We start from the raw sequence: 17,818 nt of genomic DNA, 5'->3' as shown, positions 1-17,818 counted from the left end.
CCCCACATTCAACACAGGCATATTAAAACCATATGAAATTAACGTTTATTTCACCAATGATGGGGATTTTTTTTATTTTTACCACAATATTAAGGAGAAAATCATCAATCTAACTTAAAAGATCTTCATTTAGTCCTACATTTCATTCCTCCAAACTATTGGTTGAAAAACAGAAAAAAAAATCTATTTGCATTAAATTATAATATTCTGTGCAACATTTAACTCATTGATTGGACAATCTAGGTGGAAAAGCGGAAAAGATACATTTTCAGACTACTTGAGTAGGTAAACCAAAGTACAAAGAAATTAATGCGGAAATCCACCATTGGAGCTAATTAGGAACGAGATCGAAGAGAAGGCACTGTTGACTCGAGAGTCGCCATCACATGACCCTCCAAATATTCAAAGAGGAGAGGGAGTCCAGGTCAAAGTTTAGATATCACTGGAGAATTCGATCCAAAATAGACAAACACTTTAGGGATTGCAGATATCAAATACATCTCCTAGAGTTTTGTTCCCTAATGCCCCATTAACAAAAACATATACATCTCCCTCCCTCTTCTTCACTTTCTCTGCTTGCCAAAGTACTTCCTGGAAACTGTCTGTACAGGGTGTTACTCTCTGGGTATGGTCTCCCCCCGTTCTTGAAGGCAACGCACATGGCAAACTGATACAAAGCAGAAACAAGACCAGCAGCAACTCCTTTCTGTTCACCCAATCTTCTCTCCCCCAAGATACACCCTCATTTCTGAATAATCTACAAATGAGCCAAAGAAACTTCCGTCCTTCTCCCCTCCGTCGTGATTAATCACCCTTCCCTTCATCCTCTCTATTGCGTCAGAGGAGCAGTCGACGTGAACGGAGACCCCAGACTGCTTCCTTTCCTTAAGAGGCTTTCCTTGAATAGAAACTCCACCAACCTCTTTCCTGGGTTTGCTCAAGTGATATTATGTATTGATTGTAAAGAAAAATACATTTATAAGTTTAAAAATTCAATTGTTTTCATTTATTCAGACTACAATTACAAAGGTTTCTTCAGAACATGTATTTGTTTCTCATCAAGAAGTCCACATCTAAGTATTTTAGGAGTGGTGTTAATATTAAATGCTCAATTACATTCAGAGGGAAACTATTTGAGTAATTCTATTAACATACCTTGAAAGATCAATACAAATCATGAACACTTATCTAATATTTCACGAATGATTGTATCTTTCAACAATTAATATCATACATGGAAACCATTGCACACATTATTTTTGTACACTTATTAACAATAATGTAATTTATACACTGTATTTTAGAAGATTTGAAATTTGATGCTACAACAGATGACACTTAAATTACACTGACCATTACAGCGATCAACACAATCTGCATTTCAATGAAACGATTTCAGTATGTCAGATTATTTTCACAAAATTAAACTGCTCAGAGGTAAGCAATTGGGTTGCCATTATTCCCCAATTGAAAAATATACTTTTTGGGCATAATAATTAATTAGATGTTTACCTTAAATGGCAACGTTGATGCAGTTGAAGCAGATGTGCAAAATATTTTAAAGTATTCTTGAGTTTGGAATGTTCAATATTGAGTAATAATATTAACTTTCACAAAATCATGATTTCCTTTAAAGGGAATCAAAATGGAACCATGAAATAAGGATTTCATTGCATATGATGTTGAAGGAATATTGTATTACATTGGCAGCGGTATTCATTCTGTATTCCGAGTGCTACCAAGATATATTTAAACTTCACTTTAATACTCAAAGCGCTATTTTCAACATCAAGATTCAAAATAAGAATTTAAAAGAATTCCAAATTAATTATGTTACAATACATTTAATTAATCTAAATAATTGGATTCAAAATTTAAAAAAAATACACTTTTGAACTCAATGGTGATACCAACGCTGCAAAACAAAAGAGAGGGGGCATACATGTATGGCTGCAAACAAAGAAAAAATTGAAATATAATGTTTTAAAGGAAAATGAACGATGCAACATTTAACTCTTAATAATTAATTATCTTAGGGGAGTGAAAAACAAACATTTTCCATCAAAATAGAAAGACAGGGTACAAATAAACTAATGAGGAAACTCTTTAATGGAAGGGAATTCAGAAACGAGAGCATTAAGGAGACACAATTGGCTCCAGAGTCCGTATCACATGACCCTCGAAATATTCAAAGAGGAGAGGAAATAAACGGCGATGCTCGGATACCTCTTTAGAATTCAATCCATACTGGGCGATCATTTGAGGGACTGTGGATATCAAAGATAACTCCATGGTCAGCCGCTTCAGATCTTTTAATGCATCTTTAACAACAGGGTTTAAATCCGTATGAGTTTCCTTCATTTTAAGTGCGTGCAAAAGTATGTCCTCAAAATGCCACCTGTTGGGTGTGTCATCCTTTGCATACGGTCTCCCCCCGTTCTCGAAGGCAATGTACATGGCCAACTGACACAACGCACCAACAAGAAGTGAAGCGCATACTGAATCCATTTCATGAACTTCCAAATTCCCTCTAATAATCGTCATACCATTTTCCGCAACATACACCCGCCTTGCTGAAAAATCTACAAATGATGTCAAAGTATATCCACTCTTCATCACTCCATTATGATCCTTAACCGATCCCTTCATGTTACTTATGCTGGAAGAGGAGCAATCAATGTGAATGGAGACCCCAGGCTGCTTCACAATGAATCTCAAGATGGCAGCCGTCAGGGGACTCTCCGATTGGAGCTTTTTATAAATACCCCGAACAAAGCACTCCTTTCTGAAGTCGTCATCCCAGATAGTCGTGATCTGCATCATCGCATCTACAAATTCCCTCTCCCTTGCATCGACCCACTCTCCTTCAGTGACTACCACAGATGCCCCAGCCACGCCCCCCCTCGCTGCCCGTCCACGCACCGTCCCCTCCAGGGAGTTGCTCTTCTCGACGAGAGAGGTCACGCCGGATTCTAAAGCCATCAAAAGGGCATCCCTTGACCTCAATTCCCTGTTCTGCTCCACAATTGTTTCTCTCGGTGATTCAATTCGTTCTGACATACCAATTTCAGAGTTAACTGGAGCCATTAGAACCGATTGAAATCTATTTTGCACACCAACCCGTTTATGCACCATCCGCACCAACATCAGTATCTTCATTCTATCTCTCAGGATGGCATCATCAGGGCTGCTGTTCCTCATAATCTCAGCTATATGCAGTATGTCATCACCCTCTCCGTCCCTCACCCTTGGGTCTGCTCCCATTCGCAGCAGTCTCTGCACCCAATCGTACTTCCCCATCATGACTGCCAGGTGGAGTGCCGTCCGTCCCTGCATGTACTTTGCGTCTATATTCTCCACTTCCCCCAACAATCCCTCGCACTCCGACAATGAGGAGCCATTGATTATAGAATTGAACAGTCGCTCCTCTTTGGACAGAGAGTCATTGGCTTCTTGTGCTTCCATTGGTGCTGGTGGGATAAAGAATAAAGCAGTTCAATTGGTCGGAGGTACACAGGTGTGTGGATTTCAGGATGAATATACTTCCTATTGACAAGAGAGAGCCATCAGATAAGTCTTGTTTCAATGTTAAGGTGATCGTCACATACTACCTTGATCAAAAAGTTCCCGGAATAACCACCGTGTGGTGCTCCCATCGTTCCGATTTGAGTTCTGTTTTTTTTGTTAAATTGGTACATCTCTTGTTGATATTCCCTTTAAATCTTAGTGTCATAACTTGACATTTGCAAAAGTTACGTAGCCAAGAGTACATCTATCTCTGTGTGTGTTGGCGATTTTTTACAATTGCAGAAATGGATTTAAATTTGCAACAACGAACTTGTATTAAATTTTGCGTAAAAAACGGATTTAGTGGCGCACGGACGTTGGAAATGTTGGAAAAGTGTTTCGGCAACGATTCTCTAAAAAAAACGGTCGTTTACCAGTGGCACGAGCGGTTCAGAAGTGGTCGTGAGTCAATCGAAGATGATGAACGCAGTGGCAGACCATCGACATCGAAAGTCGGTGAAAAAATTGATAAAGTAAAAGAAATGTTGGTCAATAACCGCAAATTAACCATCAGAGAAATAGCGGAGGACTTGAACATTGCCTATGGATCCGCCCAAGACATTGTGGTTAATGATTTGGGTTAGCAGCAAAGTTGGTGCCAAAAGACCTCAATTTCATGCAAAAAAGAGACCGTGTTGACGTCGCAAAAGACATGATTTGCGAGGCTGAATCCGATCCCACATTCATCAAAAGGATCATTACTGGAGACGAGACGTGGGTTTATGAGTACGACACGCAATCCAGACATCAGGCAAGTGAATGGCGTTCACCAAATGAGCCGAGACCAAAAAAACCACGTCGTTTTCAGTCAAAAAAGAAGGCAATGCTGACGGTTTTCATGGATTACAACGGTGTAGTGCATCATGAATTTTTGCCAGAAGGCCAGACAGTAAACAAAGAGTATTATTTGGGCGTTATGAGACGTTTGCGTGAAGCAATTCGCCGAAAGAGACCAGACATGTGGGCAGAAAACTCGTGCATTTTGCACCATGATAACGCACCGTCGCACAGTGCTATCATTATTCGTAATTTTTTGACGAAAAATGCAACAAATACCATCCAACAGCCACCGAATTCACCTGATTTGGCTCCCTGTGACTTCTTTCTGTTCAATCGAGTTAAAAAACCATTACGGGGAACGCGTTTTAGCAGCCGAGAGGAAGTAATGGAAAAATCGCAGGAAGCACTGATGGACATACCGAAAACCGAATATAAAAAATGTTTCGAGGATTGGATCAAGCGCTGGCATAAGTGTGTTGCAGTCGATGGGGATTACTTTGAAGGGGACAATATAGATTTAGATGAATAAACTTGTATTTTTAATTTTCTGAATACATTCCGGGAACTTTTTGATCAAGGTAGTATACTGCAGAGATGTTCTTTTGGTATAAAATGGTAAAGCAAAAGTAGCCTTGTCAAAAATATTTCCATTCCTCTGTATAATCAACAAGCTTTTCCACGTTTTCCAAGAGTTTTTCCACAGGATTGCATTGAAACATTAGTATTATACTTAACTAATGAATGAAATAATCATTTAAATATATTTAAAAACTTTATGAAAACGGTTTAGACAACGCTCTTTCAAATTAAAAATTTTCTTCATTACAGATTCAAATCCAAAAGAAATGAATTTCTAGAAAAATAGTCCACCATCGCACACATAAGAAATCGAAAAGCCAGCAGATTTAAGAGAAGATGTAAAATCTAATGAAGAGTCATTTAGAAAACGAAAATCAAATGACTGAACATATTAATTAAAATAAATACTACATTTAACCCAACTTCGGAAAAATAACTGTTGAGTATAATCTCTAAACATATTCAATGATTTTTAGAGATAGAACGCAACCAATTACAGGTTGCAGTTAGACAAGTAGGGATGCATAAATTGAGGATATGATATAAACATGATGAGGACCTACTTTACTCTGATTATAATTAACTTAATTATGAAACTCACATTCAATGGAAGAATCCAGTGATTAAAGCGCTGCATTAAGATGTTGACAGATACGGAATCGGCACCAAATATACCATTCCTATGAATATTAACACTAACGTGGAATACTTCTAGCCAAGCCTAAAATGTCAGAAACACATAAAAAGCATACTGGAAATATGTAGCACATCAACAAGAAGTTTAAGCCAGTCAAATGGTCTTATTATGTTGCTATAATTCTATAGTGTGTCAAGTACTTGAGCCAATAACAAGCAGCACTGGGAAATTATTATGTATATAAATATATTAAAAGTCGACACCCATTATAGGGCTGGTCAACACCGATAATAAATTAAACTATACTCATTGCTCAACTAAGCATGGTGAAGGCCATGTTTAAAACGTTATAGAAATCGATGTTATTACATTACCTCTTTAGGACAACTGTTTTGATTAGAAGTAATGATGTACCGTGGACCAGGGGATTATCACAACAGTCCATCACAATCTGGGACTCTAAAATATCCTTCAAAGAATTGAATACTCCAGCAATCAACATTGAACTGCGTATTTTAAATAAACAAATAAAACCACCACACAAGTAATTATGGAATGCTTTTCTGCAATTGGCTATTCTGTTGTGACCCATGTCATGTACTTGTTAAATATGTCTCGTGGCAACTTAAAACAATTATTTGTTCAAAAAGGATGAAACAAAAGAGCAGTCTTCTGAGTAATCATAAAATTGAAGGCAATGATTCATATATCAACTCATTATATGAAAATGGAATCAATTTTATACTTCCACTCAGTAGATTTATTCACAGATTCATTAAATGTTCACAGATAAACCGATCAGTAGGCCAAATATATTATAATAGCTTATTAAAATCTTTACCCAAAACTAATACAGAGAAAGTAAACACCTTAGTGGCATACATCACACTATGAAATTACACTTAACTGAGAAATCCATCATTACATCAAAAGATCCATCATCACGCATCCTTCAATCTATTTGGCGAATAAACTTTTTCAATAAACATTTTGATGTTGGATACATTTCTACTAACCAATATTGCTGGAATTGGCAAATGATTCTCTCAAATGGCGATCCAATTGGAAAACTTCTTAAAGAAATATAAAAAGTGCAATCTCCGGATCTCTGTCAAACAAAGTCATCCACTGCTGCCAAACCCTGTAATTGAGATCAGAAAAAGAGAACGTTGAATTGCTTTAATGCCTTCTAAAACTAATGAAACAGATGGCGTTTATTTCGGAATTCTCTTCCTGTGGAGGTTAATCTTTCACCCGTCTTGTTTAAATTATTAAAATACGTGAAGACAGACATTTAGGGAAAACAATAGTCAGATAGTAAGAGGTCAGTATTAGGACGAAATTGAGATCCTTCAACAAGCATCACGTACACATAAAGATGACCACAAAATTTTGAAATACTTGTATACCCAATACCTATAAATATGCAGAACAAATATGCTTAAACATTCTACCACATAACCATCTATCATATGTTTATGCAGGGGAAAAAGCACGGGTCCAAGTATGGCTCCTTGGGGAACACCCCTGTGTATTTGAAGCCGGCAGGAGGATTAATCATGGGGGTTGACTCTCCAAAGTCGATATCGAGCTAAGGCCAAATATAAAAATATTATCATTTGTGGCGTATTTCTCTTGTTACGGAGCTCTCAAATCTACTCTTTGTTAAACTAACGCTTAGGCAATTTCAAGAGAAAATACAACCATGCCTTTGCCTGATTTTCAAAGTTCTCGTGACGGATGAAGTATACGATTTCACTCAGCATAAAATAATATAAGTATATATTTAAAATGGTATCTGAAGCCGTTGCATCGTGGTCATTATAAATATAGCGATAATTATTGGTATTATTTAAATATACCACACTACATATATGAATAACTTCAGCTGTATTGGAAATGCAATTACGCATCCGGTACTTTCAACCAAATTTAAACATCGGCAATGTCATTGCAAGCAGGAGGATCATCTAGTTTGTTTTAATGTATTTGCCCTGCCATCTAACCAAATAGTAAGTAGCAGTGGTTTTTAGTATTGAGTCTCAAATGCCAATAATTTCTGCGATTACATTTAAGGGTCTTATGACATTTCACACATTCTCATGCATACGGTATAACTATTAGACGGCCCATAACGTGATATCCAATAGGAACTACTTTCTTGTTGCCTTCCCAGTTAAACGTGGGAGAACATAGTTTGAAAAGTTTTTCCCTTAAGGAAACCCTTAACACACGAATACGAGAACATTACCTAAGAATATCGCACGATTAGTATTGCTTTCATGCAACTATTTAAGCACATAATACCCCTTAACACTGAGTAAACAAGCTCAGCACTAAAATCAAAATTAAGGGCTTCTTAAAAATCAGAAAGCCACCATTCCCGAGTGGACTGAACATACAAGTCCAAGGCCAGGATAGTAGCCTTTGGTCGTGAATCGTGCATTTCGAAGTACAAAACTCTACATGCAATAAATCACAGCACAAAGAAAGCCCAGCTAATATTGCGAAATTAGGAGCAGCCACATGCATTTCCATTGATGAATATGTCATGATGTGATTTAAATTTTAAAATATAACATTAAACTGCGGCAGCATTTGAAACAAAACATCGAACATTGATCACACTTCTGTCAGGACAAACTCGGACGAAATGTTTGGGATGGAAAGTTGGCACACGGGAGATATAGCAAACAATGAGGTTTTCCAAACGGGTTCACAATTTATAGAAGGGACAGACCAAATAGAATGGGTGGGGGAGTATTCGCTGCAGTAACTACGAGATAACGCATGGCCAGGTTAATAAATTTACCGTATTTTAAAATCAACCCAGTGGGAAAATATCACCAAGTAGGCAGCAAAAGGAAGCCAGGATATAAACACAACATTTACGCCATGGCATTTGAATAATTACAGGAATGATTGGAATCCGAAATGAACAACTTGCAGAATGCAAACCAGTTCATTTCATTCAGACCATTTTAACTCCATTCTCTTCAAATGTTAGGTCATACGGTAGATTTTTACTCATCAGCTGCTATCTGCATTGTGCAGACAATAGCATCTTTGCTATAAATACACATCCTTGTGTCAAGCCAAATAAAATTTGACCCATAGTTGAATGCCTAAACCAAAAGTTCTTAAATTTTTCCCACACCCGAGAGGGATATTTCTATTGATGCAAGTCTCTCGCTGTACAAAGGTAGGCTACCATGGACTCAGAATGGTCCCCTCAAGAGAGCTAGGTTTGGGGTAGATGCATTTATGCGTTGCAAGTCTAAGTCTGGATACATATGGTCATTTATTATTCAAACTGGAAAATGGTCAGAGTTTAATGTGGAATATACAAATGCTCTTATAACATCCTTCATTGCGCTAACACTAATGATACCTCTACTAGGTAACATACATAGAGATCATGTCGTAGATGGAGCCGATGGAAAGAAATATTTGCATAAATACTTAACCGGCAAGAAATATCCCGAATGAAATTGATGGGATACGTGGATGCCTGCGACACACAGGAATTACGCCTCCTTCAGTTGGGTTTACTCTTAGTAAATTTTGTGTACCCAAGAGCAACAAAAAGCAAAATTTAATTTCAATTCATCAACAATTCTATAGAGGTTGATAATGTGAAACTGGTGATACATTTTCAAATCATCAGCGTAAAAGTGACCATTGCAATTTGGAATACATTCACTAATATAATTTATATTAAGTTTAATCAGTTATTTTAACCACTGAGAGTAATTGATGGTTTCTGGCGTAACTTTATGGAACCGAATCATTATAAATAAATGAAAGGACTAACTTTGTAGTTCCACACCAGCGATTTATTCCCACGACACGGGTTTCGAAGTAAAACTTCATCATCAGGTGAGCTCTCTACATTTGCAGCCCTTCTTATACAAGGGCTGCAAATAGCTTGTTTGGAACTACAAAGTTAGTCCTTTTATTTTATTTATTTATTTACACCGAGAGTGAGGTTTTAAGAGGGCACTTGTGAGAGGACCTATTGCAGACATTACACTGTGTGAACTGTATCATACTTGGATTTTATCGAGCTACTGCTAAATAAGAAAATATCTTTCGATGCTTATTTCTCTTGTTATGAAGCTCTCAAATCTACTCTTCATGAATCGAACGCATTGACAGAAAGATGGGAAGTTGGGAAAAAACTAGGCCTTTGCCTGATTTTTCAAGTTCACGTGACAACGTAGTGTACTATGTCGTTCAGCTTAAAATAATAAAAATGTATATTTAAAATGGTATCTCAAGCCGCTGAATCGCGACCATTACTCATTCAAATATACGTATTGCTTAACAGAAATTGATTTACTTAAAGGAGAGAACAAGCAAAGCCTAGAATTAGAGTAAGATTCAGAACAAACGAGTTTAACGGTGACACTAAAGGCATTATAAAGGTAGATCAGACCACACAAAATAAGGGAGATAGCTTTAAGCACAGAGAGAAACAAATACTCATTCTTTCCCCGAACAATCAGAAATCATTACAGTAAGAAACGACGGAAGCCTATTCGTTTGTTCAATTATTAGACCCCAGATTCTAACAGGGACGTCCTGCACAAGCTCAACGAACGAATATCCACTTTCAGCAGCAGATATAGAACAGTATTATAATAAAGACTGGTGTCACAAATTACCGTCAATTGACTGGGACGTGTAATGCGTAGGGCAATCTGCCAAAAACCATGACTCATGCCGATAACTTCTTCATATATTCACAAAACACCCTTGAGAACAAATTGTCAAATCACTCACACGGGGCCCAAGCATTCTAGATATATTTGTGAATTCTTTGAGGCCCGAAACCATTTCTAACATTGAAATTATAGATGGACGCAGTGAACATGACGCTATCCTTGTCGAGTTATGAGCTAAGTTCGTCAAATTTAAAAAGACAACCCTAAAATATACAAACAAAGCGAGGCAAATCTGAACGGACCACGAGAATATTTAAAAATAGAATTACCAGGATAAAACAATCAATATCCACTCATATCCACAAAACACTAGAACAAATAGATAAATTACCAACACGGGGTTAAAGCATACTTGATATATGTGCTAGATATTCTTATAGGTGCATGTGCATGGTGCATTCCTATTGAAGCAAGTCACGACGAAGAATGAAAATAGGCTCCGTAAATGCTGTCCTAAAATAAGACAGTAAACACTGGGTTCACTAACAACGAGCAAATGAATGGGCAGGCTAATAAATTTACTAATTTAAAATCAGTGGGAAAATATCAAGAAGTAGATAGGTAAATAAGCCAGGGAAATAACACAACATTTACACCATGCAATTTGAATAATTACAGGAATCATTGGAATCCGTAATGAAGAACTTTTACGAAAACTATCACACCGGACGAGAAAGCCACGTGCATTCCATGAATCATACAAAATTTTGAGTACGATGAAATACTAAAATTTCGGACAGCATAAATTGTATTGATATGGCAAAGCAAATGTTATCCATTCAAATATAAAGCTACACGTCATCAGTTATCACTAAGTTAAGAAGAAGAACCGACTGTAGAGGAAAATGGATGCCGACACTTGGTGTTTAAAAGGAAGCCGTTTCCTATTAATCCAAAAGTTGTCCGATATTCAACTTGGTCAAAAGATCTTCAACGGATAAACTGGAATTTCGTTAATAATAGGAATCCTTTGAAACTGTAGCAAGGAACTTTAACGAAAACTGCATAACAACACATTATAACAAAACGTGTCGAATTAGCCAATTAAAACAGTACCAGTGCGATGGAACAATGAAATATCTTGCATAATTTATTATTTTAATGCGGCAATTTATGTTTACTCAAACAAATACAGTTACACCATAACAGTTAATTCTTATTTTGAAAGGAATTTGGACTAAAGAGGAAACGTAATCCCGACGCGTAAAGTTCGAACGAAAGACCGCTATTTGCTTTGAATGGAAATAATTCTACCAAATATGCTAATGATTGGCTAGTTAACATAAAATCTAAATATGCGAGAAGTAAATTGAGTACTCACGAAACACAACGCCGGAATGGAAGGCCTCCGATGAACTATTCGCTCCGACTTGCAAACGTAGAATGAGAGAGGAGAACACGTGAGCAACTGCCGGAAGCCAACTGCCGTGTCCGAGACCTACGAGTCCGTTTTCTTCCCCAAAGATGGCGACGTGATACAATTGGGATTACTACAAAGTTGAATTTTTCGTGGATAGCTGACAATGTGTTCAGAATGTGCGCCGCGGCTCAAAATGTCGTATTCTTACCTTATGTCGTATATACCTTACCTCGTAGTCTTATGTATCATTCTCTCTTTCTGTTTCGTTGCAAGGGCAAAAGGCCTCACTTCCATGTGTAATGTCATTTGTTAGATTTCTTTCTCGAGAAATAGAAGTAAAAAAGCCTTGTTAATAAACTCCTGTTATCATGGTTTCCAAACCTACCCGTTTATATGTGTTCATTTATATACGAGTATATATTAAAGGAACTGGCTTTCCTGCCCTGATGGGTGAATTTCACACGCCATCGGACTTTGTCAGGGAGTACTTTTCCATCTCGTTCCGATGTGTCCTGCCGGGTTGATTACTATATGTATACAAATATATTTGCCCACATATACACAAACACGATGCTACTCCATCTATTACGACTTTTTGCTCGGGACCTATTTAGATGAGTTATTAATCCAGTCTAATATATGCAAGCATATATTTTTATTAGCACTTTTTTTTGTAGGAGCAAATGCCAACAAAGTACGTAATTGGTTAGCATCCGATTGAAAAAAGATTAAACAGGGAAGATGGCAAAGTAAATGGAATTTGGAAGCATTCAGAGCGCAGAGAGTAAAGATGTATCAGCAGGCTGTATGGAAAATTATGGCTAACGAGGAGGGGGAGTGGGGTACTTCCTAACAAGGAAAAATGTCAACGATTGAGAGCATCAAAAGCCACCAGAAAAACCAGTTGTGAGGTGGGACGGACGGACAGAGTCCGAATGGAGAGTGTTAGGAAGAAGGAGTATGGCATGGGGTGACCATTATCATTGGTGGTGTCTCACATAGACGAAGGGTTTTGGTTTACACGTAATTATTATGTCATTACAACGCACTTTAGTTATTAGTATAATTTTATTTTAATAAAAATAAAATCATAACTCCTTGAGCGCCCCTCAGACAAATTTCCTCTTATTTCCCCTTCCTGCAGCCATCCCATATGTAAAACATGTCTGCTTATGAAATCTGCTCCCCACAACCCCTCAATGCCCACTCACCTCGCTCGATTCCCAGGCAAGCCATCCTGGGCATCTGCAGCTCCACCCAAGCTATGTGATTATTTGGGTACCAGATCTTCCTGGGAAACCATAATCGGCCAAGGGAAGGGAACTGGCCGCCATACCCTGATGTGTGAATTTTACATGCCGTCGGGCTTAATACTGGGTGAACCCTACCATCACCCATACCCAACCAAACTTCTTGTTAATTACTGGTTTTTTGGTTATACATATGTGTAGATAAAACGATCAAAGAGGCGTTAATGGGATTAGAACTAGATGTATAAATTTAAATCGGTGGGCAATCCGTATATTCAGTAAGTTTTGCTGAAGATGAAGCTCTAGTTTTTTAGTTAGCATAGGCATTGTTCACTAGGCTTGATTCCGTTGAAAGGTTAGTCTTATATTTATGGCCTGTGAAGAAAGGTATAAACAAGGAAGGTTATGTTGTTTTTCCAGAATGAGAAAGGCTAAGTTAAACGTGACAATAAGATGACAGAAACTAGAGCCGGTAAAATAGATTATTTCGGAAGGGTGTTTTGGACCAAAAAGGTTTCCATGGTAGGGACATTAGAAGAAGATGAATTGCATTATTAGACAAAGAGGCTTTCACGAGGAGGAGGGAATTGGTGAGAGGGCAGTTTATTAAGGATGGAAAGGCTCTTTAAAACTCTGACATGGACCGTAATTTTGTATTAAATGAAATATGGTCATTGAAGCAGAGTCACGACAGAATTAATTAGCAAAACCTTTGAATTAGTAATGGTTCCAGAATGCAGAGAGTGTATTTATTGTTTTAGGAATACATTAAAGACGTCATCAAACATTTGAATAGGTAGAGTTTGGTAGGTGAGGGTTTAGTGTTTGCTCAATACCAATCCCTTAACTGTGTGAGAAATTCCCACATTCGTATTCATTAAGGGATCAAGCTCCTTTCCCTATGGTTTCCTAAGAAAGTGATAACTGGGGAAATGAGGAGCCAACTAGATCTTGAGCCACTCTCTAGAGACTTGGATACAATCTCCGATTGGTGCAATAAATGGGGATAAATGCTTAACAGAGATAAATGCGCAGTTTTGAGATTTTGGAACAAAAGAAGTGGCGAACCGGTCATTAACTGTGAAATAGAGGGCTCAGTACTGACTGTAACCAATCATATTAAATATTTAGGGGGTAGTTCTAAGATAATGCCTTTCGCAGGGAGCATATATCAGGACAATGTACAGATCTGCTTATGAATAATCTCGGTTTCAATTAACAAGTGGTGGGGGAAATGTAAGGAGAAAGATAAAGAGAGGTGTTATTCTGCTCTAGTTAGACCTCATTTTTAATTTGCTGCGAGTATTTGGGATCCTTGTTGAGGAAATATGGCTAGAATGAGATCCCAGGAAGTCCAGTGCAAATCCACCTGATTTGTCATAGAAATCGTTATATTAAGAAGACGTGTGTGACGTCTTTCTTAGGGGAATTAGTCTGGGAGCCACTTGAGATACGAGGCGCCACTCTGCTTAGGTAGATCAAACCACAAGGATTAAATAAGGTTTACAGATTTAAATAATAATTCTTCCAAACAATCAGGAATCATAACAGCAGTAAAAACCCAAAGTCACTCTAGAAATATTGAATACATTCGATTTCATAGCAGTTTTCCAATCTCTTGTGCAATGACCAACATGATAATAGCATTCAACATCTCTCTTTATGGAGATGCCTTGGTTTAAAGATACAAGTTATTTATTTATTTCACATTTGGAAAGAACAATAAACAAATACATGTACGAAGATATACGTTTGTCAAACAGTTCCTTAGAATAAGCATTGTTTCCTCTTCAAGATGACAAGTATTTGAGAAGTGATTTCAACATTCAATGCCGTATACCATTCAGAGTGGAACAATTTAAGTCATTGCATCTTCAGTGAGCCATGGAAGGTTTGTAACAATAAAAATCATATACATTCATTTAATATTTCATGAACTATTATATTTTTCACAAAGTAATCTCATGCATTAAAACCATTACACCGATTATATTGGTTCTGTTGACAGCAACAATTTAAGTAATACACTGTAATTTACACAAATAAACTGTAATTTATATTTAAACTTCGCTTTAATCCTCCAAATGAAATTCTCATTTACAAGATACACAAATGGAATTGCAATGAATTCGCAAATATCTTGTATACAATACACTCAATATTTAGAGTAATTATATGATATACTCTACAGATCCAGGTGAGTTGTAGTTGAGGTTCGTCGTTATGATATTAACAAATTTGCACTTTTCCACAGATGTAACCTGCCTCCATCCCTTCCCGCTTCATCCTTCTTTATTCTTCCCACTGCCAGGGCACCAGCTATCTGCCACAGTCCTCTCTTAATAATGACCACAAGTGCTTATCTTCCCCACCCCCTTCCTCTCTTTGCCACTCCATTTCTTTAGTTTCTCTGATTCTTTGGGTTTTCCATATTTCCCCTCTTAGTCCCCGCCCACCTTACCTTCTTATTCTTTCCCCTTCCTTCCTCAAACGGAACTATTAATAGGATGTATTATGCAATTTGAATCTTCTCTTGCACCCGAAGAAGCCTCGATGAACTGAAACTCTTTGTACATTACAAATAAATCTGTGGAAAAGTGCAAAATTTGATTTTGAAGGAAATATTTGATCCACTACTTCTTTGGCAAGTCTTAAATTTCCCAACAAAGAACAAATTCAAAAGTAGAAATTGCGATTGACATCATGACTATCATTACCAATAAGAAATAAAAGGGATTTTAAATTACATACTTAACAATTTCACTGAATTTCTCAAAGTATTTGGTTCAAAATTTAACAGAACAATTTTTGAATTCCTTCATGTTGACATGATAAAACAAAAGAGAAGAGGCATACATGTATGACGGCAAAAAATCCAAATGTTAATAGTAATAATTGCATTAAATGATAATATTCGATGCAACATTTAACTCAATGATTGGACAATCTTGGTGGAAAAGCAGAAAAGATAATTTTCAGAGTGCTTGAGTCAATAAATCACAGTACAAAGAAATTATTGTGGAAATTAACCATGTAAAGTAATTAGGAGCGAGAGCGAAGGGAAGGCACTGTTGACTCAAGAGTTGCCATTACATGACCCTCCAAATATTCAAAGAAGAGAGGGAGTCCAGGTCAAAGTTCGGATATCACTGGAGAATTTGATCCAAAATAGACAAACATTTTAGGGATTGCAGATATCAAATACATCTCTTAGAGTTTTGTTCCCTAATGCCTCATTATCAAAAAACATATACATCTCCCTCCCTCTTCTTTACTTTCTCTGCTTGCCAAAGTACTTCCTGGAAACTGTCTGTTGAGGGCTTCACTCTCTGCGTATGGTCCTCCCCCCGTTCTTGAAGGCAATGCACATGGCCAACTGATACGAAGCAGAAACAAGATGAGCAGCAACTCCTTTCTCTTCCCCCAATCTTCCTTCTCTCCCCCAAGATACACCCTCATTTCTGAATAATCTGCAAATGAAAAGAACAAACTTCCGTCCTCCTCCCCTCCGTCGTGATTAATCACCCTTCCCTTCATCCTCTCTATTGCGTCAGAGGAGCAGACGACGTGAACTGAGACCCCAGACTGCTTCCTTTCCTTAAGAGGCTTTCCTTGAATAGAAACTCCACCAACCTCTTTCCTGGGTTTGCTCAAGTGATATTATGTATTGATTGTAAAGAAAAATACATTTATAAGTTTAAAAATTCAATTGTTTTCATTTATTTTCCATTCCAGAACAATGAGAATACAATTACAAAGACTTCAAAGATTTCTTCAGAACATTTGTTTGTTCCTCATCAAGAAGTCCATATCAAAGTATTTTAGGAGTGGTGTTAATATTAAATGCTCAATTACATTCTGAGGGAAACTATTTGAGTAATTCTATTTACATACCATGAAAGATCAATACAAATCATGAACACTTATCTAATATTTCACGAATGATTGTATCTTTCAACAATTAATATCATACATGGAAACCATTGCACACATTATTTTTGTACACTTATTAACAATAATGTAATTTATACACTGTATTTTACAAGATTTGAAATTTGATGGTACAACATATTACACTTAAATTACACTGACCATTACAGCCATCAACACAATCTGCATTTCAATGAAACAGTTTCAGTATGTCAGATTATTTTCACAAAATTAAACTGCTCAGAGGTAAGCAATTGGGTTGCCATTATTCCCCAATTGAAAAATATACTTTTTGGGCATAATAATTAATTAGATGTTTACCTTAAATGGCAACGTTAATGCAGTTAAAGCAGATATGAAAAATATTTGGGAGTATTCTCGAGTTTGCAATGTTCAATATTGAGTGATAGTATTAACTTTAACAAAATCATGATTTCCTTTAAAGAGAATCGGAATGGAACCATGAAATAAGGATTTCATTGCATATGATGTTGAAGGAATATTGTATTACATTGGTAGCGGTATTCATTCTGCATTCCGAGTGCTACCAAGATATATTTAAACTTCACTTTGATACTCCGAGTGCTATTTTCATTAACAAGAAATGGAAACCTAATGCAATCGCAAATTTCTTGTAAAAGATTGTCGAAACAATTCTCTTGTATGATCCCAAAACTGCTCTCACAAGGCATACTAAACACAAAGTTTCAATTAAACAACAGAAATTGGAATAAAGGCAACGATTCAATGTAAGAATTTAAAAGAATTCCAAATTAATTATGTAACAATTACATTTAATTCATCCAAACAATTGGATCCAAAATTTACAAAAAAATCACTTTTGAACTCTCTGGCGATGCACACCTCCGCAAAACAAAAGAGAAGAGGCATACATGTATCACTGCAAACAAAAACAAAATTGAAATATAATGTTTTAAAGGAAAATGACCGGTGCAACATTTAACTCTTAATAATTAATTATCTTAGG

At 36.9% G+C, this 17,818-nt stretch overlaps 1 protein-coding gene across 1 annotated transcript; it reads right to left on the bottom strand.

Moving 5' to 3' along the window:
• Nucleotides 1-1,902: 1,902 nt before the first annotated feature.
• Nucleotides 1,903-11,657, bottom strand: LOC139686015 (uncharacterized). Its single transcript, XM_071583111.1, has 4 exons — nt 11,612-11,657; nt 6,580-6,704; nt 5,528-5,647; nt 1,903-3,470 (listed from the first exon to the last, which is right to left on the bottom strand). The coding sequence occupies exon 4, from the start codon at nt 3,463-3,465 to the stop codon at nt 2,137-2,139; it is 1,329 nt and encodes a 442-aa protein (XP_071439212.1). The 5' UTR covers nt 3,466-3,470; nt 5,528-5,647; nt 6,580-6,704; nt 11,612-11,657; the 3' UTR covers nt 1,903-2,136.
• Nucleotides 11,658-17,818: the final 6,161 nt, after the last annotated feature.

Source organism: Hetaerina americana, unplaced genomic scaffold, assembly GCF_022747635.1.
Source record: "Hetaerina americana unplaced genomic scaffold, ioHetAmer1.1.p SCAF_125, whole genome shotgun sequence".
NCBI classification, from domain to species: Eukaryota; Metazoa; Arthropoda; class Insecta; order Odonata; family Calopterygidae; genus Hetaerina; species Hetaerina americana.
Note: the sequence above shows the minus strand (reverse complement) of the source record. Positions and strands in the feature narration are given on the sequence as shown.